The 23997-nt window shown below is 39.5% G+C and overlaps 1 protein-coding gene across 4 annotated transcripts in view; it reads left to right on the top strand.

The window, feature by feature from the left end:
* The window catches only part of FSIP1 (fibrous sheath interacting protein 1), a 229149-nt gene that overhangs the window by 192312 nt on the left and 12840 nt on the right, over positions 1 to 23997 (top strand). For all 4 annotated transcript variants that reach the window (XM_051822083.3, XM_051822082.3, XM_089309433.1 and 1 more), the window contains one exon: positions 17861 to 18371. In XM_051822083.3, coding sequence (XP_051678043.2) covers positions 17861 to 18371 — 511 coding nt within the window. The remainder of the gene's footprint in view (positions 1 to 17860; positions 18372 to 23997) is intronic.

Below are 23997 nucleotides of genomic sequence, written 5' to 3'. Positions count from 1 at the left end.
TATTCGTATTTGTGGGGAGGGTCACTCAACACTGATATTGAGTAGACAGGAAAATGTGATCTCTGGTTACAGGTAGAAGGACTGGCCAGTGAGAGGTGCATAGAGGATTCAGCTGGTAATGACAGGGCTGGCAGGGCTCTTGGCATGGGAACCAGTAGAGGAGTGGTGGGACTGCTGGAAAAACTGAAGGAAAGGCCAGGGACCATATGTAAGTTTCTGTGTTTGCAAAATTAGAGGTCATGAGAATCTCAAAGATTAGCAATTTTAGGAATGTCAGTGGTTCTGTTAAGAATTTTCCTGCCTATTTAACAGTCTGTGTGGCAAGAAATTCAGTGTTTAGCTTCCATGAAGATAATGCAACCAGTGTCTAACATTTTAATATCTAGCACTTAAATATGGAATACATGCTGAAATAAACATAGCAGTTGTAATCAAAGGCTTCAGTTTTATAACAGAATATTTAAATCCCTAATGAATCTTCAAATTTGTGTATTTATTCAATTAACAGCATTTAAAGAGTTCATCTCCACTGGCTTCACAGTTGTATATTGCTAGTTTTAATATAGTAAGCTACTATAATACAATAGTCACAATAAAGATTGATAGACTCATGGTACTTTATAAATATAAAATTAATTTTTTAAAAAGATTTATTTATTTATTTATTTGAGAGATGGAATTACAGAGGCAGAGGCAGAGAGGGAAAGAGATCTTCCAGCTGCTGATTTACTCCCTAAATGCCTGCAACAGCTGGAACTGGGCCAATCTGAAGCCAAGAGCCAGGAACTTCTGGGTTTTCCACGCAGATGCAGAGCCCAAGGACTTTGGCCATCTACTGCTTTCCCAGGCCATAGCAGAGAGCTGATCGAAGCGGAGCAGCCGGGACTAGAACTGGCACCCATATGGGATGTCGGCACTGTAGGCAGTGGCTTTACCCACTATGCCATGGTGCCATCCCCTGTAAAATTAATTTTAGCATGTTATGAAAAAGCTTCCTGGCTTAATTAACTAGTGAATTCAGTTCAATAATTGAGAACCCTAGATTGATTAAGTTAATCAGTTATTTTGGCAGGTTAAAAGTATGCCTTATACGGCTGGTGCCGTGGCTCAATAGGCTAATCCTCCACCTTGCGGCGCCGGCACCCCGGGTTCTAGTCCCGGTCGGGGCGTCGGATTCTGTCCCGGTTGCCCCTCTTCCAGGCCAGCTCTCTGCTATGGCCCAGGAGTGCAGTGGAGGATGGCCCAAGTGCTTGGGCCCTGCACCCCATGGGAGACCAGGAAAAGCACTTGGCTCCTGGCTTCGATCAGTGCGATGCGCCGGCCGCAGCGCGCCGGCCACGGCGGCCATTGGAGGGTGAACCAACAGCAAAAAGGAAGACCTTTCTGTCTGTCTGTCTGTCTCTCTCACTGTCCACTCTGCCTGTCAAAAAAAAAAAAAAGTATGCCTTATATAGAGAAGATTTTGGGCATTAATAGGAATTTTTTTAAAAAATTATTTATTTGAAAGGCACAATTACAGACAGAGAAGGAAAGATAGAGCTCTTCCATCCACCAGTTCACTCTCTAAGTGGCCACAAAGGCTGGAGCTGGGCCAGGCTGAAGCCAGGAGCCAGGAGCTGCTTCTGGATCTCCCACATGTATGCAGTAGTCCAAGCACTTGGGCCATCCTCTGCTGCTCTCCCAGGCACATTAGCAGGGAGCTGGATTGCAAGTGGAGCATCCAGGACATGAACTGGTGCCCATATGAGATGCTGGCATTGCAGATGGCTGCTTAACCCATTATGCCACAATGCTGGCCCCTATAGGAGAATTTTCATCCAGTGAATGGAGATACCTATCTGAAACTACTTCTGTTTCCTTTTTAAAGTGTGTTGTATTTCAACCTATTATTTTAAAATTATTTCTTGTTATTCGATTTGGAGAGGAAGAATTGTGTTTTTACCATAAGACTTAAGTTAAGACAATAATTTGAAAAAAATTTTAAAGGAAACAAACTCTGCTTATGATTTTGTCTGATTTCAAGACACAGTTATTTTCAACATTATAAAATCAGAGGGCACAAATATTTGAAGCTTTTCCTCTATTTCTTTAGTCAAGATTTTTAGTCTATTCAATTCAGTGATGTTTCCCAACAACCACCACATTAAGCATGTATTGCACTTGTCAGTATTTATGCAATCCATTCCATTTGTAAATGAGTGACTCAGCACTCTATGTACTGCAGAGGCTGTAGCTCATACTGGCTCACCATTGGAAATCAAAAAAGAAAATGTAAACATGACATGGCTAGAAAATGTTTACATGAATGGTGGGAGCCCTATTTTGGTTTATTTGAAGCATTTGTTTACTATAAAAGAGCCTATTGAGAGGACCTTTACTCTGTAAATACTTATAAAAAGAAATGGTTTTCTGCCATTTTTGCAAGGCTTTCTATAGTAAGTACCTGAATAGATTTCCATAACTAAACTTAACCTCAGTCAAAGACTGTGAATATTATTCAGTTCTGTTTTCATGGCAGACCAAATTAAACCTCTGTGTCAGATTTGGAGTGAGTATCATAGTGATAGCCCCAAAATTCAGGCTTTTTATTGCACTTGGGAATCTTTGTGAATCTGAAGCATTTATGCTTGGTGAATGTGCATTAAGTTTGGGTGGGGGCATCCTTGTTAGCATTACTTTTGCCCCCATAGGTGGGTAGGTCATTACCTATAGAGGGTGACAAGGAGAGTACAGAAATATTCCTCCCTTGAACCAGTTTGTTTATATGTCTACCCTTGCTGGAATCTAAAGTTTCCCATGTTGGAGAACTTCATAGGGGTTAAAGCATTGATTTTTGGTTTGCTCAAATAATAAACAAAGTTTTATTAACTGATTAGGCCATTATCTTCCAAAGCCATGGGGCTTCCAGATCAGTCCCAGAGGGAACAGGTTAGGGAGGAGAGCAGAGGACTGGGGTCTGGGACCCTGGTCAGTGAGGGGATAGAGAAGGACCTTTGAGTTTATAGAGGTTGTGGTGTTACTGCAAAAGATAAGGGAGCACCAGAAGAAATTAGTCTGTGGTCAATAAATCTTTGTCATGCATCCATCTTGTGCCAAGGTTGTGTGCTAGGCATAGGAGCACAGTGATGGGAATGACCTGGCCACAGCCTTGTAGAACTTAGCATCTATCAGGGAACATGGATGTGGAAGGTGCTGTGATGGTGTAACCTGGCGCTCCATGTTTTGGGGATGCATAGGTAGCTGTCATCCAGTGGAGAGGGCCTCTTATTCACTCATTTGCCTTACAATAGACAGCTGTGCTGTACAACATTTTCAGAGGTAAAAGAGTGGAAGGAAATGTCATGATGCCTTGCTGCGGCCAGGGTGTTCTCACTGGAAAATGGAGCTGAAGCAACTCTTCTAAGTGTCTGTGTGAAGACATTTATGAGTATGAAAAAGCCCTGGCTTCACTTTTTAAAATTAGTTCTGGGCCTTGAACCAAGATATTTAATGTCTCTGAGATTTAATTTTCTTATCTGTTCAATGAGAAGAATGATTTCCCAATTCCCTCATTGGATAGGTTGGAAAATTAAATGGAATAATGTATGTCAACACTCTTAGTGCATGGTAGATAGTTGAGGAGTATCAACCCTGTCCATTGTACCCCCTAATTCCAAGTGTAATTGACCAATGATGTGGGCTGACCTGGACACCTGCCAAATATGAAACCTGAAGTTGGGAGGGCTCCCAGGCCCAAATTCAAGGAAAATGCATATCATATAAATACTGTGTGGATTTCAAATTTTTTCATTGGACCAAAATAAATTTATTTTTTATTATGACTCTTTTATGAATATTCTGAAGTACCCTCATAAAGACCTGATGAAAGGGAGAGTGGAGAATGATTCATCCTCTTGAAGTCCTTTGCTATATGTAAAAGGAAAATGTTTAAATGCATCTTTTATGAGGGAATCTGTATCCAGGATTTTTTTTAAAAAGATTTATTTATTTATTTGAAATGCAGAGTTACACAATGAAGGAGAGAAAGAGGGAGGGAGGGAGATAGAGAGAGAAGGAGAGAGAGAGAGAGATCTATCCTCTGGTTCACTCCCCTATGGCCATAACAGCCTGGGCCAGACTGAAGCCAGGAGCTTTATCTGGTTCTTCCATGTGGGTGGCAGGGGCCAAAGCACCATCTTCTGCTGTTTTCCCAGATGCATTAGCAGGGAGCTGGATTGGAAATGAAACAGCTGAGACTTGAACCAGCATGTGTATGGGATGCTGGCATTGCAGGTGGCAGTTTAACCTGCTACACCACAATGCCAGCCCAATGTGTACAGTTTTTTATATCTTTATGAATTTGTATCCAATTCACTAAATAACATTTTTTGATTTGATATCTACAGAGTTTAACTCCTATAATTTGGATGACAGCATAACTTGAAATTTATTTTTCACAGTATCTTATCCATTTTCTCAGCAGTGGCATGATTTCACTTTTAAATGGGCAAATGGGAAAGGACAGTTCATTGAGCAGCAGTGTTAATAGGGAGCTTCATCTTACATAATGCCATCAGGCTTTGGTGCTGTTCAGAATGTACAGGGGTAATTAGATGTTTCAGATACATGTCTAGACAGGACAAAGCTTTAGGAGAACTTGCTCAACTCTGGGAAAGCTACAGGTCGCCTGTTTGTGACCAAAAAAAAGTTCTCCTTGTTTATCACATTAATTGTAGAGTTAACTCTGATGCTGTCATGCTCAAGAAACTCAGATCTGATGAAATTTAATAGGACTGACTAGAACTCTGTGTCCTGATCTGAGGGAGCTAAAAGGGCTGTCTTCTAGATACCTGTACCATCCAGCTTAGGAATCTGAATTCCATGCTTAGAATCACCTCTTTGGGTTGATTCATTCAGATTCAAAGAGGCTCCGTGTAAACCATGACTTTGTTCCTTGAGAGGATTATACATTGACTTGGATGACTTAGTCTTATGGAGAGTAATGAGGAAGCATGTTAGGGTAGGTAAGTTTTGATAAGAGGGCAATAAGATAAATATAAAATTTGGAATTGAGTTATCCTCCCAAGAAGGGTGTGCTCTGGTGGAGAGGCCTGCAAGAGCGGTAGGAAGTCTTTAGATGCTTGGGGAAGAGGGCAGGAAGGTGGGAGAATGATGAAAGGGCCTGTGTGCCAAGGGCATGAAGCAAGGGGAAGACCCTTTGCATCTATGGCACTGTGTTTCACAGTACTCTCCCCAGCTGGTGACATTATTTTGAGCAAGAATAAAATTATTTAGGAACCAGTTTCTTTTTGGTATTGAAGACTTATTTGTGTCTGCTCTGAGTGTGATGTTAGAGATCCACATTCTGTCTTTTCCCTCTTGTTTGCCCTCCCCTAGCATTCAGTGGCCCTTCCTCCGCCTCCCCCATTCTAAGAATGCACATGGCAATGTACTTAGTTGCAAATTGTTAGCTGAGAGAGTATCTGTAAAGCTCCATTCCTGGTAGCTTCAGAGAGACTCTTCAAGGTAGGGGCTTAGTGCACTTGGAAACTTCAGACTTTAGCCTGTAACTTCCTGGGAGAGATCATCTTGTCCCTGTTGCTGTCAGCTTCCAGGTGAAACTTAGTGTTGACCCAGCATTGCCTGAAATTCTACCTACTCTTCAGGGACCAAGTGAGCAGCTTCACACATGGGTCTCATACTTACTGCAAAATGTTGCTTGTTAGTGGTCCTCACAATTATTTAGGAGGCAGCTAGTTGCTGTTTCTGTTTTACCAATTAGAAATATGAGACTTTGAGAGGTCAGCTTATTTGCCCAAACAGCTGATATGGGTCAAGGAGCTGGAATTTTTTAAAAAGAATTATCTTATTTATTTTAAAGACAGAGTTACAGAGAGAGGTAAAGCCAGAGAGGTCAGTCTTACATTCTGCTGGTTTACTCCCCAAATGACAGCAATGGGCAGAGCTGAGTTGATCCGAAGCCAGGAGCCAGAAGCTTCTTCTGGGCCTCCCACATGGGTACAGGGGCCGAAGGACTTGAGCCATCTTCTACTGGTTTTCCAGGCGATAGCAGAGAGCCGGATTGGAAGAGGAGCAGCTGGAACTCAAACCGGTGCCCATATGGGATGCCAGCACTGCAGGCTGGGGCCTTAACCTGCTGTGCCACAGTGCTAGCTCCTAGGAGCTGGAATTTTAACTTAGAAGTTTCAGCTTCCTTCTGCTACTCTACACTGTTGTTAAGGGTGTTTCCTCTCCCTCATGGAGTTTCTATTGTCTCAGAAAAATTGTGTAGAAGACTAAGGGACACTTAACTTGAACTCTCCAAAGTGGGATATGAATGAGGATATACAAAAACAACATGGAGAAGGAATGCTGGAGACATGTTTAAAATGTCAGGGAAAGTCACGTGTTTGTGTGACTTACCTAGCCCCTTATTTTGATCCATTGGTAACTGTTAGGATCTACTTCCGCTGGACTCTCTTTAGACCTCTGGCTTGGACTTTGCACTCTGTCCCCAGAATGAAAGCAGGTCTCACCTTTACAGCAGGCATGTCTTAGTGACTGAACAACATGCCACCACCTTTTTTACATTACATGCTAATCTTTTTTCTATTTATCTTGATACTTCAACCTGATCTATGACCTTGGCTTTCGCAACATAGCCCCAAATGATATTTTCCTTCCAGTTACGTTGTTTGTGGCTATCCTGGGCAAATGTCCTCCAAGGGTTCCAAAGAATTTTCTTCTTTGACCCTGCCCTCATGAATTTGCTGACCAGGTTCCAGTGATGCCAATAGGAACCAGCTATTTTTTTTTTTAAGATTTATTTACTTATTTGAAAGGCAGAGTTAACGAGAGGCGGAGGTAGAGAGAGAGAAAGGTCTTCCAACTGCCGGTTCATTCCCCAAATGGCTGCAGTGGCCGGAGCTGTGCTGATCCGAGGCCAGGAGCTAGGAGCTTCTTCCAGGTCTCCCACGTGGGTGCAGGGGCCCAAGGACTTGGGCCAATTTCCACTGCTTTCCCAGGCCACAGCAGAGAGCCAGATCGGAAGTGGTGCAGCTGGCACTCGAACCAGCACCCATATGGAATGCCGGCACCACAGGTGGCAGCCCTACCTGCTATGCTGCAGCACCAACCCCAGGAACCAGTTATTAATCTATGAGCCCCAAGGATCCTGAAGCATCACTTTGCTTCCTGCAACCTTGATGGTGCTGGCCATGATTCTGTAGTCCCTGCACCCAGCCAGTCTTGCATGTAATCTTCTTGACTTGTTTTAGAAACTGGGTGGAACTTCTGGCCCTGTATACCCAGGCACACCTTGTTCATGTCAAGTTGCCTTTTTCAGAGACTTGCCGGGACTTGGGAACTCTCATTCATTTTGAATCCCTTAGTCTGGAATCGTAGAGCCTGAGGCAGACACATATACTTTGCCTCTACTTCAACGGTGAAGAGAAGGAGAAATGAGGGGAAAGGGTAGTGAGGCAAATACAGAGGGAGAACAAACATGAAAGCTGTATTGTTGATCTGGCTGCTGTCAGCCAGTACAGCTGATTGTTTGGTCTTGTGAGATATCTTCAGAGAGGTGCCATATGGGTGACTGCATTTGAGGGCAGTCCTTCCGGGGGAGGGGTAGAACTCAATTCCAATCGAATATAACTCAATTATTCATTTGCTCCCTTTTGCCGCTGTGGCCATTAGGGGAGTGAACCAATGGAAGGAAGACTTTTCTCTCTGTCTCTCTCTCTCTCACTGTCTAACTCTGCCTGTCAAAAACAAAACAAAACAAAACAAAACCAAAAACAAAAACAAAAACAAAATAGTGTGCTGCTTCTCACAAGAGGCAGAACATTGACCCTGAATGTGACATTGTTGGTAACATCACCAACCCATATCTCTGGAAGGCAGAGGTCTTGTCGTATCTATTGACAGTCTATGCATGGCCAAATAATATCTACTAAGCTATGTCACATCTCTACTTATTTCAGCATCTACAGATGTGGCCTCCTCAGTGTCTCTGGCCAGATGTGTGTGGAGATAGTTTGTGTTTCTTAACACCTGTTGAATACACTCTTGTAGCTTGGCCTTAAATGAGTCCCTGTTTAGGATGATTCTCTATTGACCATAGCACCATCACCTCAAGGTCAGCCAAGCCTAGAAAACAGATGTTGAAGATCTCATAGACAGGGTTCTGAGGACATCTTTTCCACCATGAAGTTTCAATGATGTCAAGCAAAGTACTTAAAGTTGTTTAGAGGTGGCCCATGGAGGGCGTACCTAGGTTCCTTAGGTTTCAATTACATCAAATTTCTCCAACTTGACTCACGTATCATTTGACACATGTAATCTCACAGCTTGAACTGTGAGATTAAAGCATTTAAATAGCCAATGGCTTTCTTGATTTCTGATCCCATCCTGACCTCCTTTGACCCAACTTATCTCTATATAATAAAAGTAGACATCATGAAACTGAGGGCATGGAAAGTCTTAACCTGCACAAATAATTCTCATTACTGGCACTAAAGCATAAATCAACCATCTTGCTGAGAAATGGGGGCTGAAGTGACAGCCTAGAGACCCTGTCTAGTTTCTTTATGCAAATTTACATACCACATCTCTCTGTCAAGCTTCTTTTGCTGGAAATATGAGACAATGTACCAGGCTCCCTCTGACTGCAGAGCTAAAGCCCAAGCCTTGTTTCAGGAAGGAAAATGATAGACATGTGACAAAAGGGCCATTCTGGCAACTTGCTCAGAACAAAGGGGATCTGATTCAAGTGGACTTAACTGTCTCTACAGCTAGAAAATAGCAATTGCCAGCAGTCCTCAAATGGTAATTGTCCCACAATATGGAAAAATGAGAGTCTCTTTTCACAGCTATGTAAAAATCAAAGTTGGTATAGCTATTTTCAGAGCACATCCATACCCTTCTGGCTATGTCACCAACTAAAGTCAAGTTCCTGCCCTGTTGTAATTACAGGAATTGAGAATCCCACCCCTTGCTTCTAGCTTTTTCCATCCATGCCCATCCTGACATTGTACACTGGAGTTCTGCAGCCCACTCCTCTAATTCTAGTACACAGAAACAGAAAGCCTGAATTTCTGATGCCCTGGCACCTGGGCCACAGGAGAAGAACCACCACAGAATGCCCAGGGATGCAGCAGTCTCTCACCAGGAAAACCCATCAGGCAAACCCTTCCCAACTCTGCCTCACCCAGCTGTTCAGTAAAGACAAGTGGCCCCAGTAAGGGTGGTGTCTAGTTCTGCAGTTACTTCAACATGCCAGGCCCCACATAAAAGTGGATTTTCAATACCACCACAACATTCATGGCCTCACATTACAGCTGCTTGCCTTGACCTACTTCACACTAAGTGTTATTCCCTCCACGGATCCTCTTGGCTTCTGACCTATGGGTGGACTCAGTTTCCTGTTTACAGCCTTACTTCAACCCTTATTCCTAATGTTTTATATAGTTTATCTTGTAATAACCTTTGATTCCCTTTTGACTAGAGTTCAGGGTTCCTTCTGGACAGACAGCTTCTCCGACTGTTCTGGTTCAAAATATGCCAGGTCTTCCTTGTTTGCAGGGATCCTTGTTACCTCTGAGACTTGCCTTTATATGATGGAGGTAGCTTCAGTCTAAGACACGAAGGTGGGAAGGTAGAATAGGGCTGGAAGGAGCTAGAAGAGGCAGCAAGAACAGGCCCATTCCTTCCATGAATCTTTAGCAACATTGATGCATGTATTTAATGAATGGCAATAATTTTACTCCCATGCTTTCTGTTTTTGTGTAATCTAAAAGAGCCATATAAGTAACACGAATCTCTTTAGCCTAAAGGATCCTGTTGAGAGCACTTTGATTTGATATTGCTGCTCTGTAGTCCAGTGGAAATGCCTTTATTGTTCTGTCCACAAATGAATATTTTCTGGCAAATGGTTCTACATTTATTTCTCAATGAACTATTCAATAAGTACTCAGTTTTAATGAGATTGGTCAAGTGTGGAAATGCCTTGTTGTTAATCTTTCAGTTGTCTATAGGACTTCATTAAATGGCAGTACTTTTGAATTATTATTTATTTTGTGGCAGTTGTATAACAATATGGTAGGTTTGGGAGGGAAGTATCCCATCTTACTCATGGCTTTTTCTTTGGGAAATCACTCCTACTCACAGTCCTGCCAGAAGCATGACCATGGAGTACTCTGTTTGCATCAAGTGACTCTCATCATAGGTGATTACACCCGTGGTGGGCACTTGAATCTGATATAGTAGCTACATCAATTTTGGCAGTAACCAATGAAGTTATCTTGCTAAACTTTACTTATTGAGCTAGAGGGATAGTCATCATAGTCTGTCATTGGTGGATGCTAAACTCTTAGCATTGTGTTGAATGAGGACCAGGGTCATTTCATGTTACATAGGTAAACTGAGGCTGTGAGAGAACAGAAACCATTAATAAGCAGAAAAAAATAATTTCCGAAAAGGAGTATACGTAAAGTAATTAGGGAGTTAGAAGACTATAGGGACCCAGAAAGTGATGGATCACATGACTTTGATTTCAATTCTAGACTCAATTCTAGTCTCAATTCTAGACTCTAAAGGCCTTTCTATGCTTTATTTCTAGCTTGTTGGTGTTCATGGAATGACTTCTTGGGACCTACAACAACCCTCACCTCCACAATTTCTTTTTTTGAGATAAGGGTTTCTGTTTTTCTATAACCAAGAAAATCTTGACTAAAAAGAACTCTACTACCTAGAAGTTTCTAGCAGTAGTTGCATCCTGGAGGTGTAAAGTTATATCATGATGATTAAGCAAAAGGTTGAGGCTGGCGCCTCGGCTCACTAGGCTAATCCTCCGCCTTGCGGCGCCAGCACACGGGGTTCTAGTCCCGGTCGGGGCGCCGGATTCTTTCCCGGTTGCCCCTCTTCCAGGCCAGCTCTCTGCTGAGCCAGGGAGTGCAGTGGAGGATGGCCCAAGTGCTTGGGCCCTGCACCCCATGGGAGACCAGCATAAGTACCTGGCTCCTGCCATCGGATCAGCGCGGTGCGTCAGCCGCGGTGGCCATTGGAGGGTGAACCAACGGCAAAGGAAGACCTTTCTCTCTGTCTGTCTCTCTCTCACTGTCTACTCTGCCTGTCAAAAAAAAAAATAGATATGACTGAAAGCTATGCACATTCATACTCTCATTTTGTCACTATTTATAGGCTAGTGATATTGTCTTTAAAGGGTGGGTCTTTAGGAACCCTGGGGGGGGATATCCATCTGGCAATAGCTTACATCAAAAGACAAGATTGCATCTATGGTTTATAATGGTGGACTTTCTAGCTATTTGAACTAGAGGCAAAACTTTGGTTGCCTTGTCAACAAATCTATTGCCCAAATAAATGGATATTTTTATGGCTAGGGAAACTCCAGATGCATAGCATAGGATGGGTGGGCAGGGATGAAAATGAGGTAATCCACAGTTTGTATTCCATCTCCAGCAGTTTCAAGTTGCACTAATCATCAGGTTGAGCTCCTACACCAAACTGGCATTTATCTGGATGGAGAAGTATAAACAGTGAGCACCCTGGGAATGGAACTGTGGATGTCAGGTTTCTTTCTTCTTCTTCTTCTTCTTTTTTTTTTTTTTATGAGCTTAAAGAGAAGGCATTCTAGAACACAGATTGAATCTGGGCAATAAAGTCAAAAGTTAAGTGAAATATTCTATAGGAATAGTTTTTATATTTAGAGCCTGGACAGAAATGAACATCAGTTGGTAAAGAGACCACTGGTGAATGATAGAGGGAGAATTCACGGTGAGAGGCAACATAGCTTAGTGATGAGGTACATAGGCTCTAGACCCAGACTACCTGGATTCAGATCCCAGGTTTATCACTGTGTGACCTTGGCCAGGTTACTTAATTTCTTGATGCCTCAGCTTTTTATCTATAAAACAGGAATAATAACATGGCTCATAGCTTTGTTGAAAAGATTAAAGGAATTGATATATGTAATATGCATAGCCTACATAGAGGAGGTGGTTAAAAATTTTAGTTTTATTATTATTATTCTATAAGACATCACCTGGTATGCCAGTAGGACCAGCAAGATGCATGAGTACCAATACCACAAGTGTATTGTATTGTTTTCTTGATGAAAAAAATCTAGCACATTTACTCTTTGACTAAAGAATATGTGTATATTAGCTTAAGGGGGAAGATCCTCAAAAGGACTTCTAAAATGAAGGTGGGAAGAGAGAGACTTTTATACAAGGAGAGAAAATAGGTTGGGCTCTGATCTGGAAAAATGAAGACTGAGTTGCACTATGTTGAATTTTCTGAAGGGCAGGAACAGTATGAATAATAACTTGTTTATGCAGTACTAGGAAGTTAGAGCTGGCATGAATGATGACTACTTTGAGGTGAATACTTAAACAGATGGTTATTTGACTGCATTTGCACAATGATCAGTTCAGTTATGGAGTTCATTAGCTCAGGAGTTTCAAGAGTAATCTGGACGGAGATTATGTGTTTTGGTCCCTTAGCTATCAAGGGGAATTAGGGATGTTTATGTTGGAGACATGGTGCATAAAAGTACAGCCTTTTAAATAACATGTCTTAATTTAGTACTTTAAAATACTTTATGCATCCTTAATTCATTTGGTTATCACAATAGCAGTTTAATGAGATTTACTGTGGGAAAAGACTCATTTGGGAATCAAAAGTTTGAGAAAGGTGGGTCCTGTTGAAGTTTCTGATCTGTATTACTACCGAGAGATACTATTATTAAGCTATTTTAATTTGAAGGCTTAACATATCCACTTTTACTTACAATACTTTGAGATTAGAGAATTTTTAAATTTTTTATTATAGAATTATACAGTTGTTATAGAATTATATAATTTCTAAAATTTTTAAATTTAATTTCCATTTACTTAAGAGAGTTGGAGAGAGAGAGAGAGAGAGAGAGAGATCAACCTTCCATCTTCTAATTTATGCTCCAGTGTCTATAACAGCTGGGTCTGGGCCAGCTTGAAGCTGGGAGCTTGAAACTCAATTCAAGTCTCCCATGTTGGTGACAGGGACCTAAATCCAAAATATTTGAATGATTATCTGCAGTTTCCTGGATGTATTAACAGGAAACTAGAATTAGAAGCAGGACCAGGACTTGAACCCACTTGAACCCACTCCAGTATGGGATTCTAGGGTCACACTGCTTGCCACCTGGCTGCCCTGAGTTATAAAAGTTTAGGATTGAAATTGTGACAAAGCCAAAGTAATTAAAGTTCAATTTTTCTTTTTATTGTTTTGTTTTTTAAAATTCTATTGAGGTTATACTCTACTTTCAGTAGAAAAGTTCATTCTTTTATTTATTTTAATTTTTGAGTTCATTAAAAAATTTTAGAGCTATAAATTAATTTGGAGATCATCTTTTTCAATTCTTCATTTTTAGATGAAGGCTATTGGCCCTAGGAACTTAGGTGACTTGCTCAAGGCAGCAGAGCATGGGCAGAAATCCAGGTTCTAGTCTCCTGTGTTTTCTTTTCTTTCGGGTTACTTCCCCCAACAGGATGAGGGTGATTGCACTTCAGCTTATTTCTATGAGCATGCGAGCTGGAATATGTTATGCTTTTGTCTCAGAGTACCCAGGAACAGACTTCCTGGGAAGCCAGTGCAGCTTCAGCTTCAGGACCCCTCACCTACTGAAGCCTGAGGGATGGGAGAGAGGAAGCCATGTTGCAATCAGCGAACATTTCTGTCAGCATTTCTAGTCAGTGACCTTAAGTGATACTGCAAGAGGTGGACTTAACTCTCTAAGACTCCAGCAATTTGCTGGGATCTTTTTCATGTTATAAAAACAAAAAACTTACATTTATGCCTAAATTTATATTTGTAATTTTGTATTTTTTTAAAGAAATTCCCTCTTCCTGCTCAGAGATCATATAAATTTCTGGCTTCATAAAACCCAGATCTTCTCTGATTTCCAAAGATATTAGGAGTTTTGTTTCAATATTCAAATTTTTAAACACTTTAAATACATTTATATTACTTTTATTTCATATTTAGTTTTACTTTTGTTATAGTAATAAGGAAAAAATGCTCTTAAAATGTTTTGAACATGAATGGCAGCCTCTTGCCTCAGTCTTCCCCACCCTTTGATTTGCTCTCCAGAGTCAACCACTTTTAATTTTTTTTTCACCTTTAATTTAATAAATATTAATTTCCAAAGTACAATATTTGGATTATAGTGGCTTTACCCACCATAACCTACCACCCACCCTTAACCAGCCCATCTCCCACTCCCTCTTCCATCCCATTCTTCATCAAAATTCATTTTCAATTATCTTTATATACAGAAGATCAACTTAGTGTATACTAAGTAAAGATTGCAACAGTTTACACCCACACAGATACACAAAGTATAAAGTACTGTTTGAGTACTAGTTTTACCTTTAATTCGCATAGTACAACACATTAAGGACAGAGATCCTACATGAGGAGTAGGTACACAGTGACTCCCGTTGTTGATTTAACAATTGACACTCTTATTTATGATGTCAGTAATCACCCAAGGCTCTTGTCATGAGCTGCCAAGGCTATGGAAGCCTCTTGAGTTCACAAACTCTGACCTTATTTAGACAAGGTAATAGTCAAAGTGGAAGTTTTCTCCTCCCTTCAGAGAAAGATACCTCCTTCTTTGATGGCCCATTTTTTCCACGGGGATCTCACTCACAGAGATCTTTCATAGAGGTGTTTTTTTTTTTTTTTTTTTTTTTTTTTTTTTTTTTTTTTTTTTTTTTTTTGCCACAGTGTCTTGGCTTTCCATGCCTGAGAAACTCTCATGGGCTTTTTAGCTGGCTACAAATGCTGTAAGGGCTGATTCTGAGGCCAGAGTGCTATTTAGAATATCTACCATTCTGTGAGTCTGCTGTGTATCCCACTTCCCATGTTGGATCATTCTCTCCTTTTTAATTCTATCAGTTATTATTAGCGACACTAGTCTTGTGTCTGTGTAGCATTCCATAGAGTACATATCCCATGATTTCTTTCTCTAGTCTTCCATTGATGGGCATTTAGGTTGATTCCATGTCTTAGCTCTTGTGAATTGAGTTGCATTAAACATTGAGGTACAGATAGTTCTTTTATTTGCCAATTTAATTTCCCTTGGGTAAATTCTGATGAGTAGGATGGCTGGTTCATGTGGTAGAGCTATATCCAGGTTTCTGAGGAATCTCCAAACTGTCTTCAATAGTGGCTTTACCAGTTTGCATTCCACCAACAGTGGGTTAGTGTCCCTTTTTCCCCACATCCTCGCCAGCATCTGTTGTTGGTAGATTTCTGTATGAAAGCCATTCTAACCATGGTGAGGTGAAACCTCATTGTGGTTTTGATTTGCATTTCCCTGATTGCTAGTGATCCTGAACATTTTCATGTGTTTGTTGGCCGTTTGGATTTCCTCTTTTGAAAAATGTCTATTGAGGTCCTTGGCCCATCTCTTAAGTGTTTGTTTTGTTGTGTGGAGTTTCTTGATCTTTTGTAGGTTCTGGTTATTAATCCTTTATCTGTTGTATAGTTTGCAAATATTTTTTCCCATTCTGTTGGTTGCCTCTTCACTTTCCTGACTGTTTCTATTACAGTACAGAAACTTCTCAATTTGATGTAATCCCAATTGTTAATTTGGGTTTTGACTGCCTGTGCCTCTGGGGTCTTTTCCAAGAAGTCTTTGCCTGTACCTGTATCTTGCAGGGTTTCTCTGATGTTCTCTAATAATTTGATGGTGTCAGGTCATAGATTTAGATCTTTAATCCATGTTGAGTGGATTTTTGTGAAAGGTGTAAGGTAGGGATCTTGCTTCATGCTTCTGCTTTCCCAGGCCATAGCAGAAAGCTGGATCAGAAGTGGAGCAGCTGGGTCTTGAACCGGCACCCATATATGATGCCGGTGCTTCAGGCCAGGGTGTTAACCCACTGTGCACTGTGCCGGCCCCATGATTAAGTTTTATTATGGGGACTTGTTCTTGGATAATTCATTTCTCTGTAAAGGATGATTAGTGTTTTCCTAGATAACAACATTGTGTAAATCAAGGAAGATACTGATTCTTTAGAGAAGGTATAATTTTTTTGTGTATTTCAATGTATTTCAATCTCATTTTTTAATTTAAGGATTTATTTTATTTATTTGAAAGGTAGAGTTACTGAGAGAAAGAGAGATCTTGTACCTGCTGGTTCACTCCCCAAATGGCCTCAATGGCCAGGACTGGGCCAGGAGTCAGGAGCTTCAATCTGGGTCTCCTTTGAATCCCATTTCTTTCTGAGATTGTTGAAAGTCAGATGGCATGGTGTTCAGTTGAGTTCTTATAGAACATGGATCAGTACTTACTTTGGATTCATTTTTATTATTTTCTGGGAATATCAACTAGAAGAAAAATGTGATTTTTGGGCTGGCGCCGTGGCTCACTTGGCTAATCCTCCGCCTGAGGCGCCGGAATCCCATATGGGCACCAGGTTCTAGTCCCAGTTGCTCCTCTTCCAGTCCAGCTCTCTGCTGTGGCCCGGGAAGGCAGTGGAGGATGGCCCAAGTGCTTGGGCACCTGCACCCATGTGGGAGACCAGGAAGAAGCACCTGGCTCCTGGCTTCAGATTGGCATAGCTCCGGCCATAGCTGCCATTGGGGAGGTGAACCAGCGGAAGGGAGACCTTTCTCTCTGTCTCTCTCTCACTGTCTGTAACTCTACTTGTTAAATAAATAAATAAAAAATCTTTAAAAAAAAAGAAAAATGTGATTTTAAATTTTTAAATTCTTGGTTGAAATGCTTGGCATTGGTAGCCTTTATAGGCAGCAATTAAATAAATATGATGCAATCCTTCTCCCCAGATGCACTGCTTCTGGAATGACCCTGGCTCCTGCCAGGACCTGTAGCTTTGAAGCAACTACACATGTCAGGATAAGCCACACATCCACTCTTCCACTGTAAGTTGTGGACACATGTAGGAGTGATGAACCCCCAGGAGTAGCTGTTTCCTGAGATTTTTTTCCCAGTTAAGGAACTGAGAGGTGGAATTGTTCATGTGGAGGAGTATGCTGGGGCAGTCCTTAGAGAAACATCTGGAGACTGTGGCAGGATTCCTGGCTGTTTATCTAAGAAATGATTGCTTACTATTGCCTACTTCTCTGCTTGATGGCCTATGACTTTTTAAAAGAAGGATGGTTTTCTGGTATCTCCATTCCAGCTAATGATGCTTTGATGTGTTACAGAATGGTAACAGAATGGTATTAGTTGTTAATTCGGTACCACAATCCATTTTCATCAGTATTGTAGAATTTCCCTCTTGGATTATGGAGACCATGATTGACTATAAACTTATTCTCTAGGGCAGCTGTACATTTCCCCCATGATTTGGGATATTTCAAGTACTGTGGCACAGTGGGTTAATGCCCTGGCCTGAAGCTCCAGCATCTCGTATAGGCACTGGTTCAAGGCCTGGCTGGTCCACTTCTGATCCAGCTCTCTGCTGTGGCCTGGGAAAGCAGTGGAGGATGTCCCAAGTCCTTGGGCCCCTGCGCCTACATGGGAGACCTGGAGGAAGCTCCTGGCTCCTGGCTTTGGATCTTCACAGCTCTGGTCGTTGTGGCCAGTTGGGGAGTGAACTATCGGATGGAGGACCTCTGTTTCTGTCTCTCTGTCTCTCTGTCTCTCTCTTTCTCTCTGTCTCTCTCTGTATAACTCTGACTTTCAAATAATAAATAGATAAATCTTTAAAAAAATGAATTATTTTCCTATTTGTATGTGTTATGTAATGATTTTCCTGGCACTTGGATTTATGTTGTATTAATGAAAGCTTACCAAAAATACATGTTACTTGATCAATTGACCATGAAGACTTTTGCTTTGTTTTATCAGTTGGATTCTACATCACTGCTCTCTGAGACACAGTTACAGTATCTTCTGGATGGATGCACATTCAAACAAAAATCCATCATTCCACTTCCTGAAGGAAGAGAAAACAAAGACATTGAGGATGTTACATCGGAGCCATCCCAGCTTTCCAAGTCCATCCTTTCTAAATTACTAAATGAAGCAGAAACAAAGGCCCAGGAAGCTGAGGCAGAAGATGCAAATAGGCTTGAGGATGCAGGTTGTGAATCCTCTAAAGGCTATTACCTCACTAAAGCTTTGACAGGACATTACATGCCAGAAGCTCTTGTCATCGAAGTGGAGAATATGAAATGCCTCCAATTTTCTAAGGCTGAGGTGGTTAGTGACGCACATGACTATTTTATGTCGAAGACTCTTGGCATTGGGAGACTTCAAAGGCCCTCCTTCTTGGATGATCCACTGTATGATATTAGTAAGAACCTTTCATCAGAAGACCAACATCTGAATCTCAGCCCTTCCAAGAAACCAAAAACAGGTGAGGCTTGGAGAACATGTGTTTTGGTAAATAACTCTTAGAAGCATCTCAATACTCACAGGCTATGGCTTAAAATAGAGTAGAACAAGAAGATACATTTGTAAGTCTCAGATGGTGTCAGTAAGAACTTGCTTGTTCCAATGAAATCAAGGTTTTGATTAGTATTCCTATGAAGTATGTTAAGTTTTATGGTAAGTAGTTCTATGTTTATTTCATAGAAAGAGAGAAATTCATTTGAATAGGGAAGTAATTTGAATAGATTTGTTTAGTACTTCAATTTCCAAACTTTAGTGATGAAAATTTGTTCCAAGGAATGAATCTGAAAAATCTCATAACTTTTATTGTGGTTATTTTAGTTTGTTTACGCAGACTTCCTGTCCTAGCCCACTCTTATATCCTCAGGTATTTTGTCATGATCCAGTGTTGCATGTTGCAATGGTACAGGATTCAAATACTTGTTAAAAGTCTGTCATAATTAGCAACTCTATTTAAATACCTTCAACTTTTATCTCTAGTGTAGATTACTCTAAAATATATTGCCTCTTAAATATCTATTTATTAATTTATTTCCAGTTAAATCTAAGAGTATAATCTGTTTCTTTTTTACTAACACCTCTGTTTTGTACTTCTAACTTCCTGATGGAAAACTGTCTGAATGTTACCTCAGACTGATATCCTTGTCTTCCCTCTGAACTCAGATTTTCCTTTCTGTTACCTCAATCACCCAAGCTGAAAATCTGAGTCATCCTTGCATTGTCCTTCTCCCTTGCTATCCACTAAGGTATTATTGTTCTCCTCCTGTGTTGTCTTATGCCCATACCTCCCTTTGCCTTCCTACTGTATCCACTGGACCAATGCAGTTAACCCTCCATCAAGTCTCCTCCTGCCTCTGATCTCATTCCTCTTCATGTCGTTGTTGACTGCTGCTAAACTAATTTCTTGATACAGTTTTGATAACCACATTTCCTAGCTCAAAAAGCTTCTATGGGTCTATCTATCTCCTAGTGGATGAACTCTGAGTTCTTTCACTTGCTATTCAAGGTCTCCACAGTCTGATCTGAAGGTCAAATTAGTCACTTAATGTGATTCAGGTTGTAGGTAATCTGGTTTTAGGTTTTCCAACGCATCTGCTGTTGCTCAGGCCCTTTTCTTGCCACAAATTTGAGGTATTCTTTCAGCAGTAGTTGAATTGCAGTCCATCTTCTGAGAATCTGATTTTCCTGGTCCCTTCTGTTAAAAGTTTCATTTTTCTTCCAAGTGTCCAAGCATCTTGGTTCCTACTGGGTATTTTACACATATTGCCTTGATACTGTAATGTACGCATCTATATCTTTGCCTTCAAAGTGTGTGACCTTTTTAAGAATAGACATCCTACCTTTGAGTTCATTTTACATTTTCCATGATGTCCAAAAAGAGCCTTAAATGAACTGTTTAATAAAGAAAATACTTTAAATTTGTGTCTAGTTTTGAAATAGTATACTGAAAATACAGTTCATATTTATTCTATACATTATGAATGAAAGCAGGTAAGGTCAATTAAGAATTAATGTAAGCCTCACATTCTATGCAAAGATTTGGATATTTTTTCTTTTTAAGTGAAATTTCACAAGCTATGTTTTTAAAATTAATATTTTAAATTGATAAATCATAATTATATACTCTGTGGGGTACAATTCGATAGATGTATACAATGTAGAATGATTCAAATTAACCCATTACGTATCACCACATCACTTATAATTTTTTATGGTAAGACATTGGAAATTCACTGAGTTATTTTGAAATATACAAAATATCATTATTGACTATAGTAACCTTCCTGCGCTATAGAGGTCAAAATTTATACCTCCTAAGTGGAACTTTTGTACCCTTTGACCAACAACTTCTAAGTCCCTCTCTCCCCTCATCCCACCTGCAATCCATGGTAACTTTGATTATGATACTCTCTACTTCCATGAGTTCGACTTCTTGGGATTCCACATATGTGTGAGATTGTGGCCTATATAACTTTAGCATAATGTCTTCCAGGTTCACCCACGTTATTGCAGAAGACAGAATTGCCCCTTTAAAGGCTAAAAAGTATTTCATTGTGTGTATGTACTACATTTTCTTTATCCACTCACCTGTTGATAGACACTTAGGTTGATTTCATATCTTGGGTATCATGAATAAGGCTGTGGTGAACATGGAAGTTCAGATATCCATATTGATTTTATCTCCTTTGGATGCACACAAACAAATACACCCCTATGTGGGATTGCTGGATCAGATGGTAATTTTACTTTTAGTTTTCTGAGGAACCTCTGAAGTGTCCTATAAAGGTAGTACTCAACATTTTCACTAACAATATATAAGGATTCTCTCTGCTTCATATGCTCGGTAACATTTACCATTTTTAACATTTTTTCTTAAAATATTTCTTTTAAGTCTTTTTGATTAACATGTGATCCACATTTTTATGGAATACAGCACAATATCTCAACACATACATGCAGCATAAACCAATCAAGTCAGGCAACTAGGCTTCCCATTTCTTTTTCTTTTCTTTGTGTTTAGAACCCAGTGCCTCCTCTGTTCCAGTTCCTTATATAGTGTCTAATTCATTATTGTGAACTTTATAGTTGCCCCACTGTGCCATGGGATGCTAGAACCTATTACCTCTATATCCATTATCCAACCTCCCCCTAACCCTCTTCCCTACTCTTCCAAAACTTTAGCAATTGCTATTTTAACTTCCAAGTAGCTATTGGTATTTGTCTTTCTGTGTCTGGTTTATTTCACTTAACATAATAATCTCCACTTTCATCAATTTTGATGCAAACATGATATTACCCCTTTTATGGCAAAGTAACATTCCATTGTGTCAATATACACCACAGTTTCCGTATCCATTCATCTATCACTGGACATCTAGGTTGATTCTGTATCTTGGCTGTTTTGAATACTAGTGCAATGAATGTGGGAGTGCAGTTATTTCTTTATGTTGGTATGATTTTCCTTCAGATATGTACCCAGAATAGGATGGCTGGGTCATAATATAGTAGGTTTATTTTTTGGTTTTGGAGGACCTCTATACCATCCTCATTTCACTGTCCTCATAATCACTGTACTCATTCACATTTCCACCAGTAGTGTCTAAGGATACTTTTTCTCTACATCTTCATCAGAATGTGTCATTTTTTGGTCTTTTTCATAGTAGCCCTTCTAACACATGTGAGAAGAAATCTAATTATGGTTTTAATTTGTACTTTCCTAATGATAAGTGATGGTGAGCATCTTTTTATAAACTTGCTGGCTATTTTTATGTCTTTTTTGGAGAAATGCCCATTCAGATGTTTTTGGCCCATTTTAAAATAGTTATTTGTTTTTTTGCTACTGAATTGTTTGAGCTGCTTATGTATTTTGGTTATTAACTCCTTATAAGTTGCATGGTTTTCAAATATTTTCTCCCACTATGAGTGTTTACTCTTTATTTTATTGTTTTCCCTCCTGTGCACAAGATTTTAGTTTGATGTAATCTCATTTGTCTGTTTCTATTTTTGTTGCCTGTGTTTTTGAGTTCATGACCAAAAATCAATGTCATAGAGCATTTGCCCTTTTATCTTCTGTAGTTTTTCAAATTCGGGTCTTATATTTAAGTCTTTAATCCATTTTGAGTTGAGTTTTGTATGTAGTATGAAATAAAGATCGTTTTGTTCTTCTGCATATGGATATCCTGTTTAATCAATAAACAGTGCCATTTATTGAAGAAACTGTCCTTTCCATGTTGTGTGTTCTTAGCACCCTTGTCAAATATATAAAGCTTCACAGAAAGGTGTGAGTTTATACCTGGGCTTCCTAACCTGTTCCATTTGTCATTATATCTGCTTTTATGCCAGTTCTATGCTGCTGTGATTTCAATTACTTTCTAGTAGATTGGGAATTATGGAGTGTGATGTCCCTTGCTTTGTTCTTTTTGCTTGAGATTGTCTTGGCTTTTCTGGGTCTTTTGTGGTTCTGTATGATTTTAAGATTTTTTTTCTATTTTTGTGAAAAATGACATTACAATTTTGATGGAAATTTCACTGAATCTGCAGTTCACTTTGGGTAGTGTAAATATTTTAACAGCATTACGCCTTCCAGTCTAGGAACATGGGATAGTTTTTCATTTATTTGTATTTTCTTCTATTTCTTTCATTAGCAGTAGTTTTTAGTGTACAGGTTAAATTTGCTTAAATTTACTTCCAAGTTTTTATTGTTTTATGATACTACTGTAAATGAGATAGTTTTCTCAATTTCCTTTTTGAGTAGATTGTTTTTAGTATATAGACATACAGCTGACTTTTGCATGTTGATTTTGTATCCTGCAACTTCACTGAATTTTCTTATCAGTTCTAACAGTTTTTTGATGGAGTTTTCAGTTTTTTTTATGATCCTGTTATCAGTAGAGAAAATTTTTTTCCATTTCTTATTAAGATGCATTTTATTTATTTTCTCTTTCCTAGTTACTCTGGCTAGACTTACAGAAAGATGTTGAATATAAGTGGTATGAGTGGGCATCCTTGTCCTTGGGCATTTCTTGTAGTGTCTTTGTTTGGCTTTGGTGTGAGGATAATACTGGCTTTGTAAAATGAGTTTGGAAGCTTTTCTTCCACTTCAATTTCTTGAAAATGTTTGCAGAAGATTAGATTAGTATTAGCTCTTCTTCAAATGTTTGGTGGGATTTAGCTGTGAAACTATATGGATCTGGACTTTGGTGGGAGACTTTAGAACTGATTGAGACTTTTTGTTTATTATTTGTTTAGATTTTTTGTTCCATCATGATTCCATCTTTGTGATGGTATGTGTCTAGAAATTTATTCTTTCCATAGGTTATCCAGTCTGTTCATATATAATTGTACATAGTAATTTCTTTTGATCCCTTGTATTTCTATGGTAGCTGAAATGTATCCTCTTTAATTTATGATTATATGTATTATAATTTTCATATTTTTTTCTCTAATCTAGCTGATGATTTGTCAGTCTTGATTTGTTTTTCAAAAAACCAATGCTTAGTTTTACTGGTTTTTCCATTTTTGTTCTCATGTCTATTTCATTTATTTCTGCTGTAAAATATTTGTTTTTCTCCTTCCTTTTGCTAACTTTGGGCTTAGTTTCTTTTTCTAGTTCCTTGAGGTGTAACATTAGATTATTTGAGAACTCTTTCTTCATTTTTTTATATAGATATTTATTGCTATAAATTTATGGCACCTTTGTCTGAATCCCATGAGTTTTAGCATGTAGTATTTCCATTTTTATTTATCTTTAGTTTTTTTTATTTACTTTTTGATTTCTTATGTGACCCATTGGTTGTTAGGACCATGTTGTTTAAAATTATTTGTGAATTCTAAATTTTTGGATGCTCCAAAATTTCTCTTTATGGCTTTCTAGTTTCATGCTATTGTTATTCAATAAGATGCTTGATATTGTATCAGTCCTTTTAAATTAAAGACTTTTTTCCCTGGAGAATGATCTTTCCTGGAGAATGTTCCATGTGTGGTTGAGAAGAATGTACATTCTGTTGCTGTTGGATGAAATGTTATATGTATGTCTATAGTTCAGTATTTCCTTATTGATTTTTCTGACTAGATGACCTGTCCATTGTTGA

The sequence above is a fragment of the Oryctolagus cuniculus genome, chromosome 12 (genome assembly GCF_051225735.1).
Source record: "Oryctolagus cuniculus isolate XC-2025 breed Fujian yellow rabbit chromosome 12, ASM5122573v1, whole genome shotgun sequence".
Lineage (NCBI taxonomy): Eukaryota > Metazoa > Chordata > Mammalia > Lagomorpha > Leporidae > Oryctolagus > Oryctolagus cuniculus.
Note: the sequence above shows the minus strand (reverse complement) of the source record. Positions and strands in the feature narration are given on the sequence as shown.